General features: G+C 41.3%; 1 protein-coding gene across 8 annotated transcripts in view; it reads left to right on the forward strand.

Annotated features, from left to right (window-relative positions):
• The window catches only part of Tfdp2 (transcription factor Dp-2), an 83,225-nt gene that overhangs the window by 61,089 nt on the left and 11,758 nt on the right, over nt 1-10,378 (forward strand). For 5 of the 8 annotated variants that reach the window (XM_029481298.1, XM_029481301.1, XM_029481297.1 and 2 more), the window contains 3 exons: nt 164-310; nt 2,964-3,032; nt 9,339-9,490. In XM_029481298.1, coding sequence (XP_029337158.1) covers nt 164-310; nt 2,964-3,032; nt 9,339-9,490 — 368 coding nt within the window. The remainder of the gene's footprint in view (nt 1-163; nt 311-2,963; nt 3,033-9,338; nt 9,491-10,378) is intronic. The other 3 variants (XM_029481300.1, XM_021171518.2, XM_029481296.1) reach the window with 1 other exon arrangement.

Genomic DNA, 10,378 nt, shown 5'->3' on the forward strand with positions numbered 1-10,378 from the left:
AAAAAAAAAAAAAGTTTACAAGTGTCTTAGTTACATATTAAATTCTGAAGTTGTTTTCACTGGGCATAGAATTTTTTCCATACTTGGGAGATATTATTATTAATATCAACAGCATGTGAAAGATAACCTTTAAAATTCACCACTTAATAAAAACATTTTTTAGCAGGCTTATGATCAGAAGAACATTAGACGAAGAGTTTATGATGCTTTAAATGTGCTAATGGCGATGAACATAATTTCAAAGGAAAAAAAAGAAATCAAGTGGATTGGCCTGCCTACCAATTCTGCTCAGGAATGCCAGAACCTGGAAGTAAGGAGGAGCGCTCCTGGATAGTTAGCTNGGTTTTGCATGCAAAACATTTTCATTTAGAAATATAATTATGTGATGTTAAAATGTCCCTAGTTGTTCATGTTTGCTTTACTTTAACATTACTTTAGACTCTGGAAAATTTTGAGCTGGAGGAGTTTTGGAGATACAGTTCACAGTTTATTTTACAAAACCTGGAACTGAGGAACAAAATGTCAATGAGTGGTTTGGGCATGAAGGTGATGATGACATACACCTCTAATCCCGGCACCTAGGAAGCAGGAGGAGGGTCAAGGGTCAAGAGCATCTCAGTTATTTGGTTCAAAGCTACGCTAAGTATATGCCCTGTCTCAAACAGACCAGCAACAAAAAACCAACACAAGATCAACAACAAAGTTAAATGAATGGGTTTCATTTGTGTCGTTTCTTAGAAAGGATCTTCATTTCGTCCTAGTTTATCTCCTTTCATTTTAAAGAATTTATTTATTTTATGTATATGAATACCAGAAGAGGGCATCAATTCCATTATAGATGGCTGTGAGCCACCATGTGGTTGCTGGAAATCAAACTCAGGACCTCTGGAAGAGTAGTCAGTGCTCTTAACCGCTGAGCCATCTCTCCAACCCTCTTATTCTAATATAAATCTAAGTATCTGCCAATGAATTTTGGTAGGTTATCTAACAAATCTAATTTTTTGTTTTGCTTTTCGAGTGTTTCCCTGGCTATCCTAGAACTCACTTTGTAGACCAGGCTGGCCTCGAACTCAGAAATCCACCTGCCTCTGCCTCCCAAGTGCTGGGATCAAAGGCGTGCGCTACCATTGCCCTGAAAATCTAATCTTACTTGATTAATTATTTTGATGCAAAGTAAATCTATTTTATCCAAACAATAGCTCAAGCTGGTGGCTTGTTTCCTGTGTTGCTTATTCAATATCCTAACGATAACTATGGAAGTTAGATCTACCTTTGACTCACTGTTAGTAAGTGAAGGGGCATATGTGGCCTTCATTAATTCTAGAACAATATGTAAAAGCATTTTAGCTTGGTTAATTTTAAACACTGTAGAAAAATGTCCTTAAATGAGTGTTTCCTGTCCCAGTGTTTCTAACTTGGTTTGTTGTAATTTTACTGTTAAGATTGAGGTTAACAGTGGCTCATGGAGATAATTACAGTTGGTTTCAAATTTTACTCAGTACTCCACCCAACCTAGAATTGTTGTTGTTGTTGTTAATGACAGAAAAAAAAGACATTCATCAAAGGCTACAGGGTAGTGTTTTTATGTGCTACAGTAGAAGTGTCTCCCTTCTCTTTTTCCTAAGTAAAATTTGAACATCATTTTAATTACATTATCAATAATATTAAGCTGATACTAAAGACCCATAAACTAAAATCTACTAACATTACCATGTCCTTAACTACAGAAAAGACAAAGTTTAACACTAAAATCAAGACCCTAAGAAACAGTTGCTTTATTAAAGGAGATGAAAAGTAGAAAAGTTGTCAAAAATGTGATTTAATCTGGGCTCAAGGTAACAACTCTGTGGTAGAGCTCTTACCATGTATGAATGGGGCCCTAGATTCTATCTAAGGAGGAGGCAGAGAGAAGGCATGGCTATGAAAAGCAGGGATGGAAGAAGGGGAGAGGAGAACAGAAATTTCTCAAATGCTTAAGGGTGGAGAGGGCATTTGTTTCATGGACCAAGACAGGCACAAGAAAGTGTGCTTATAGCTAAATNTGGCCAAGATACATAGCTGTAGAGAAGTGATACACTCATTTCTGAATGTTAGGCAGCGTAGGCCTGGTCAGGAAACAGTGGGAAGCTATTTTTAGAATGCTGGGTCCAACAGTCTGCACCTGTAATCCCAGCACTTAGAAGGTGGAGGCAGGAGGATCACAAGATCCTGTCAGGTTTGAGTAACATAGTAACACTGTGTCTCAAAAAAGATTTTTTAGATAAAATATACCTGGTAGAAGGGGGAAATGGAACAGAGAAGGAAGGATTGGATATGGTCTGAGCTAAGTAGGTCAGAGAGGCACATTAGAGAAAGGATGGGTGTGGGCATAACTGGCAGGGAGGGCTTAGCCTTTATTCTTACCGCAGTGTCCCACAGATAGATGTTCACATGACTTTTAAGTAATACAAAGGGCGGTAATGGTTAGTAGAACTATGAAAAAGGACTCATAGTATAGACCAGAGGAGAGAGGAGCAAACAGGAAATATGGCTGAAGCAGAAGAGAAAGGCTATTTACTTGATATGTCAAAGAAGAAATGAAGCAAAGGTTGGCAAGAAGATGTTGGGTTTGAGCCTAGCATGAGCAACAGAGGGAGACCCTGTCTCAAAAACACAACAGCAAAAGGTGAAAGAACAACTTTATTTTAGATTCTCTTTGGGGGCGGGAGAGGTGGCTTGGTGGCTGAGAGCACTTGATGCTCTTACAGAGGACCAGGGTTTAGTTCCTGACACCCACATGGTGGCTTAGAACCATCTATAACTCCAGGGGATCTAATGCCCTCGTCTAGCTTCCAAGGAAACCAGACATCAGGCATACATATGGTGCATAGACACACATGGAGGTAAAACACTCATAAAGTAAAAATAAATGTTTAAAAAAACGATTTAAAGATTTGTTTGTTTTTATAACTTACGTTTTAAAGATAGAGAAGCAGAGGCGGATAGAACGGATAAAGCAGAAGAGAGCCCAGCTACAAGAACTTCTCCTTCAGGTAAAGATTTGGCATATTTTTCTCTGCCTGTTTGCTCCTAAAGCCAGTGTGTTTGATAGTTGCAGTGTCATCAGATAGTACCTGGAAGAATATCAACAGCCACACAAGTTGTTGCTCACTGATCGTGACTGCTCAGCCCTTCTGGCTTTCCATCTGTCACATTTACCCTTATCCCTAACTCCCAAGTCCCCACCTTGGGTGCAGCAGCTCCCTTTGCAGGTTCACTCTTACCCAGAAGTCAAACTATGGAGGAGTTTTGCTGTTTGTTGTTTTATCCCTAAGATGGGTTCTTTCAGATGTATCAGAACTGGCAAGCCTTTTTGGCCTGACCTCTATAATCTCTTCATGTTGTGTATTGTCTTCCACCAGAGGCAGATATAGGTTCCCTATCATAGGCAGAACAAGTCCCACTTCATGCTGAGAGAAATTATTTCTTCCACAAAGAGGAGGCAAAATGAAGAACGAGTTTTGGAAAGGAAGGCTTCTCCATCGACAGGCTGGCAGCTGTGTAAATACATCTCCAGAGCTGGCCCAATTTGCCCCTGAACTGGCTGTTTTCTGGGACTGGGGACCTGGAGAAAAGGGCAACATGAAGCCTCGGGTTTCTGTATCCACTAGGAAGTTCATGGTGTGTCATTTTATAAAGTTATGTGGGGCTCCTCAAGTTGGTTCTGGAGAGGGGAGTCTCCAGAGGACCCGTCCATGCTCGGATGGAGAGCTGCTTCCAAGCTCTTGAGGACCATCTCACCCTCCAGGAATTGCCTCAGCAGTTGGGAAAGGGTTGAGGAAGGAGTGAGACATAACTCCAGTCTTACCCTGGCTGGCCGCAGAGGAAGCCTGTTCTAGAGGGGTATTTCAGGATGGGCCTTCCTCGGGTAGCTCTCCTAGCAGCCAGGAGGTTATTGCCATTTGTCCTCTGACTCCTCCCTTTCCAGGTTCTGTTTGTAAAACACTAAGATAGTAGTCTAGACAGATTGGTCCAGGCTCTTCGCCTAGCCACCAGGGTTTGAAGTTTTCTATGGATATCTGGGGATGGTTGGGTGACGAATTTGTCTTTCAGGAGGACCTTGTCCTCCAGCATTCCAGTGCTACATTAGTACGTTTTCTTATGTCTTCTTTCCCCTCTGGAGNATACAAGGAGGTTTGCTTCTCTCTGGCAAATGGCCTTCACTAACAGTAATTATGGATTTGATCTCCACTTTCCTTAAATCCTCTCAAGTATGATAAATTGCTTTCTCTTCCAGTGACCACAGGAGTCTCTGGATGGATCACTCAGAGAGACCTCCTGGACTCCTGTGGGAACTTGGTCCTNTGCATCTTGGATCTGGGCCATATAGTAGTCATTACCAGCCACTCTTGGCCCTTTATCTTTCTTCTTCCAAGGTCAAGGTCTTGTCTGAAATGAGCATGAACTCTCTCCAGGCCATGCTGTAAAGGCTGTTTAGATGCTATGATGTCTGTATACACTGACCAAGATTCTCAGGGAAACTACCTAATTCCCCTTTTGATATCTTTTAAGTTCTGCTAACAAGAAGGCTCTGTAAACATAGGTGGGTCTAAGTTTCCCCTCTTCTCCTNCAAGGGAACCACGCTAGAGGACTCAAGGTCGTCTTCTTGAGTTCCTCTATGGTACGATGGGTAGGGTAGCAGGACTGCCAAGTTAGAAGAATATGTGGGTTTGAAGAAAAGAAGACTCAGGTATCAGGCTGTGTGTCTGCCTTACTGCTGGGGTGCTGGAGCGCCAGCAGCATGCTGCTCTGAAGAGGCAAATATGCCCTGTGGTTATTTTTTTTTAGGTGACCTATATTAGGTCTTGAGTTGTCAGCAGCAAGACTCCGGTGATAGAGCTATAGGGCTGGGTAGTGGCTCTCTTGATTTCAGAGGTGCAGAGCCAAACCACAGAGGCTGACAAAGGAGCAGGACAATTGTGGGCCAGTTCAGATAGTCTTGAAAATAAAAGAAAGTTGAATAGGAATGTTAGATCATCCTCCCTCTCATGCAGAGTTGGGCCAGTTTTTGTTTGTTTTTTGTTTGTTTGTTTGTTGTTTTTAAGACCCGATCACTTTATATAGCCCTGGAACTTACTATGGAGACTAGGCAGGCCTCAAACTCAGACATCTACCTGCCTCTCCCTCCAGAGTGCTATGCCTGGCTAAGGCATCTAATTTTTTTTTAACTAGCATCCAGGAGTTATTGGGACTATCAGAACCTTTTCTGTCTTAAGTGTCTGAGAATCTAATTCTGCCCGTTGTGAAGGCAGTCAAGTAGCAACTTCAGAGGACTCTTACAGCCATTTTATCCGATGTGTAACATGAAGGAGGAGAAAAGACAGCGAAGTCTTGGGTGGTGGGTTCCCTTCCCCTACCTGAATTCCCTAGTCCACCTGGAGGGGCATCTCCAGCCTGTTCACAGAGGACAGTTAGTACTGTTTAATCTGTCCCAGGAGGGGCTAGTTCAGGTAGAGGGATTTCTGCACTGCTGGTGGCTCAGGCTCATGCCATCTCCTAGTTCTCTCCTGTAGTTCGATTATGTAGGGCCATATCACCCTTTTGTCCCAGACCGCGTGTTTTTGATACCCTCATCCCAAAAAACACTTGGTTTGCCATCTATCTTCTTGCAAAAAGAGTATCAGACACAGAGAGGATGGCTCCTCAGTAAAGAATGGCTTAAAGCCACTGCTGGTGTGACAAAAGTTATCTAATGGGGAGAAAAATGGCCGTTGTCCCAAGGATCATCAGAGAAGAAAAGTCTGTAGTGCAGCTAGTGGGCATCTGTCTGCAAGGGATGTCAGTTCTAAGGACATGGCTGTAACCATCCCTGTGTTAGAGAGAGCAATGCGAGACAGGAATGTCCTCACACAGAAGGACTGCCAGACAGGGTGCAGCTAGTAGAGCGCTTGCTTAGCTTTTGCCATGCACAAAGCTCTGGGCTCAGCCCCCAGCATTATAAAACCCAGGTTCAGTGGTACATACCTGTAGCCCTAGCACTTGGGAAGTAGAAACAGTAGAATCAGAAGTTCAAAGTCATATACATAGCGGGTTCAAGGCCATGAGACCCTATCCTATTCAATAACAAAATAAAACAGGGCTTTCAAATGTTTCAGTGCCTAGCACAAAGAATGAGGTTGAGTATTTCTTGTCCTTCGCTTATCTTTATACCAGAAATATGCCCATAGTTTGTAAGTCTTAATTTTTTTNTTCTACTTTCTCTCAAGCCAAACATTTATAGATTTTAACCTGAGGGTAGCCTGGTGCATTTTATAGAATTAGGTAACTTCAGACAATAAATGAAACTCAAACTATTATTAAAAACAGTAACTGCGGGTTTTCTGTAGACATGCAACTTAATTTCTCTTAATGTTTCATTTTTATTCCTTTTATTAAATGAGATTTACAGAGTAATCATAGGAAATAAATTATCCAAGTTGTCCCTGTACGTTAATTGTTATAGCTGAACTGGCTTGGTTTTTCTTAGTGTCATAGCTCATTGTTTTATGACGTAAGTTAACTATTAGTCACTCTTCTCACATGCCCTAGTTAGGTTTAACTATCAAGTTTTCAAGATTGCCCAGATCAGATGGCAAGTCTGTTAGGAATTGTCTTGGTTGTTAATGATGTAGCTACNGATGGCACCATTCCCTGGACCAGTCTCTGGGCTGTCGAAGAATGCTAAATGTGGATCTGCAAACAAACTAACAAACAGTCTCCCAAGGTTTCTGCTTCAGAGTTCCTGTTGAGTTCACCCAGTGAGCTTGAAATGAACCCTTTCCTTCCCTGAGTTGTTTATGGTCAGAATATTTTATCACAGCAACAGAAAATAACCAGAATGCCACCTCACTTAATATTATCAAGACAGTCCCACACAGGCATGCCCAGAAGTCCATCTCATGGTGATTCTCGTCAAGCTGACAGTTGAGATAAGTAGTTGACTACATTATATGTATAGATGGCTCATATGTTACTTTTACATATATATAACTGTCTTTTCCTGCCTTAACCTGTTCCTATACGGGATACACTTAATCTTAAGCTTCTGGAACAGATGGTATTGAGTCTGAAAAGAACAAAAAGCCAAAGGGAGTCAGAAAAGGGGCCACAAATAAGGAAGTCAGTCCACAGTACATGGGAGGTAATTTTATTTTTATTATTAAAATAACAATATTAGGCTAGGGATATAGCTCAGTGGTAGAGTTCTTGCCTAGTGAGAACGGGCCTTTAGTTCAATCTCCAGCATGCAAAAAAAAATAAAAATAAAAAAGACTAAATTACCTTTGTTCCCACTGCTTTCATCATCATCTACAAGTTTGATGCTGTCTAACAGTGAGTCAGTCGTAAGTACGTAAGGACTCTCCTTATTCCCATTTATATTCCTCCATATATTGAGGCTCCCCCACAGCATGGGGGCCACAAGGTTGGGTAGAGTATCCAAACAGCTCCCAAGATGTTCAGGTCCTTCCATTAAGTGACCCCTTCTAGTATGAGGAGCCTGTATATGATGTGAGTATATTTGTATACAAATCAAAATTTTGTTGATAATAAACCATAAAGAAATTTTATTTCAAAGTATTTTATTCTTCATTAAAAATAATTTTACTTTTTACTAAAGACAAAAGCATATTTGCATACAGGTGGTAAATGTTACTCTTTATTTTTACATCAAATTTGAGGCCACCATGATGGCTAGTAGGTAAAGACATTTTGATCGTAACTCTGGCAAACGGAGTTCACTTCCTAGAATACCACATAAGGTACCAAGAAGAGGACCAACCCCCCAAAGGTACCCTATGACCTCACACACATACAANAATAATAAATTTTATTATTTTAAAGAGGTAAATTTGGCAGAATTGGTAAGTATCTGATATTGCAGGTCAGAAAGTATCTTCAACATCTTTCAGAGTTGATTGTCATTTTGATTTTATAATTTTCAGAGAATGCCACTTTGTACAAATACGTCATACAAGATGATAGAAATATGTTTTCTGATATTAGAAAAACTGTTAAAATTCTACCCTAATCGCAAGCCAAAATTAATGTAATGATTTTTTTTTTTTTTTATCTCGAGAAACTTTTTGTTGTTGTTACTGTTTTGAGACAGGGTCTCTCTACATAGCCTCTGGCTGTCCTGCAACTTATTTATGTAGACCAGACTAGCCTCAAACTCACATAAATCTGCCCGCCCCTGCCTCCCAACTGCTGGAATTTCAGATGTGTACCACCATATCCAACCCAAGCAACAGTTTTTAAAATCAAGCATTGTAACACAATTTAATCCAAAAATAAACTAATTGTATATTTACATGCCAAGGGATGATGGTAGAAAAATATTACAAGTCTTTGTTTTCCATAATTGATTATATTGTCTATAAGAGTAGACAACTCTATAGAGTAAAAACACTGCAGTTCATGTCAGAGAGTTGTGTTGACTGAGGTGATTGTTCGTTGTTGCATGGTGTGAGGGCATGGACAGTGCACAGTGTTCTGTTGTGTGCGGTAAGCCCAAGCTTCAGTAAATGGAGGCTTGGGCTGGATTCTAACGGTACCCAGAGAAGCTCCTGAGATATGTAAACCTTAGAAACCTATGGTAGAGATTTGGTGCACAGTTGGCAAGGGCTTGAAGCCTAGCCTCCAGCCTGCAGCTAGCNAGACTGGTGCTGTGACCGTCTGAGTGTCCCAGCTATCATTTTTAAATTCTCTGGTTTTAAGGAGTTGTGTATATCCCTGGGCTAGATACTATAGATGAGGTGTATTTAACCCTAAGTTTAGGATGCTATATGAGATGAATCAAACCAAAGCTTCCTTGGGATCATTCTGAAAAGAACTGTTGCCTGTGCTGCGGGTTCTCCCGTATTTCTGAGGGCCTGTTTCTCTGGGAGATGGAAACCAGAGGCTACAGTAGTTAGTTAGACATCATCAAAATATATGTGTTTTGCTACGTGTGGTGGTACACGTCTTTAATCCCAGCANTCAGGTGGCAGAGGCAGGAGAATCTCTGTATGTGGGTTTGAGGCCAACCTGGTCCACAAAGTGAATTTCAAGGCAGCCAAGGCTGTTAACACAGAAATCCTGTCTTGAAAAAGAAACAAACACAACATATGTGTTTTACCCTTGAAATATGTTTATTGAATTTAACCATCATAATCTTTTATCATGTTTAACTTTTCTATTCAGTAGTACAGACCAGGCCACCTGTTTAAATACTCTAATTTTGAAATAGATTTTTTTAAATGTATTATGTTAATTCATTTAAATTCCAAGTCACTTTTTCATATTTTAAATGACCTCATTTGTTTATTGAACATTACAGCAAATTGCTTTTAAAAACCTGGTACAGAGAAATCGACAAAATGAACAACAAAACCAGGGCCCTCCAGCTGTGAATTCCACCATTCAGCTGCCATTTATAATCATTAATACAAGCAGGAAAACAGTCATAGACTGCAGCATCTCCAGTGACAAGTGAGTTGGGGACCGGGGAGGGCAAGGGCTGGCCTTCCGTTACTGTTCTCCCGTGTAAGGATGGTGCACTCCACTGCATGCAGCCCTTTAAGAATGGCTTCCATGGGTTATGTGAAATGCGTTTTCAGTTGGAGTGAGCTCCATCCTTCACAGACCCTTCCTCCATGTCCGACTTGCCTGTGACAGTGTGGTAACTGAGCAAGTAACCGCAGTAAGTAAGACCATCGCTAAGGGCACAGGAGGAAAATGGTTCATTGGTGAGTTACATGTTATAGATTATTATGAAAATATATCAGACCAATACGTGGTGTTAAATCAACTGCTTCATTTTATTGTGCCATACTTAAATAAGCTTCTATTTGTTGTTTATTTTGTTCTTTGAAGATGAGGTCTTGCCTGATAGTGGTGGCTCACGCCTTTGATCCCAGCACTTGGGAGGCAGAGGCAGGCAGAGCTCTGTGAGTTTGAGGCCAGCCTGGTCTACAAAGNGAGTTCCAGGACAGTCAGGGCTACACAGAGAAACCCTGTCTCAAAATAAAGCAAAAAATAAAATAAAATAAAAATAAAATAAAAAAGGGGCCTCATTGACTTCATCTTCCTTCCACCCCTCCATGTGCTCAGATTAAAAGGTGTGGGCCATAGCACCTGCTGCGTTTGCTTATTACTGACTACGTGAACAGTAAACTCCTGGTTTAGGCTGGGGAGAAGGTACAGTGCGTAAAGTGCTTACCCCACAAGCATGGAGTCCTGAGTGTGGATCCCCCTCGCCCACATAAAAGCTGGTGTCCCATAGCCGGGCGTGGTGGCGCATGCCTTTAATCCCAGCACTCGGGAGGCAGAGGCAGGCGGATTTCTGAGTTCAAGGCCAGCCTGGTCTACAAAGTGAGT

Source organism: Mus caroli, chromosome 9 (assembly GCF_900094665.2).
Source record: "Mus caroli chromosome 9, CAROLI_EIJ_v1.1, whole genome shotgun sequence".
Lineage (NCBI taxonomy): Eukaryota > Metazoa > Chordata > Mammalia > Rodentia > Muridae > Mus > Mus caroli.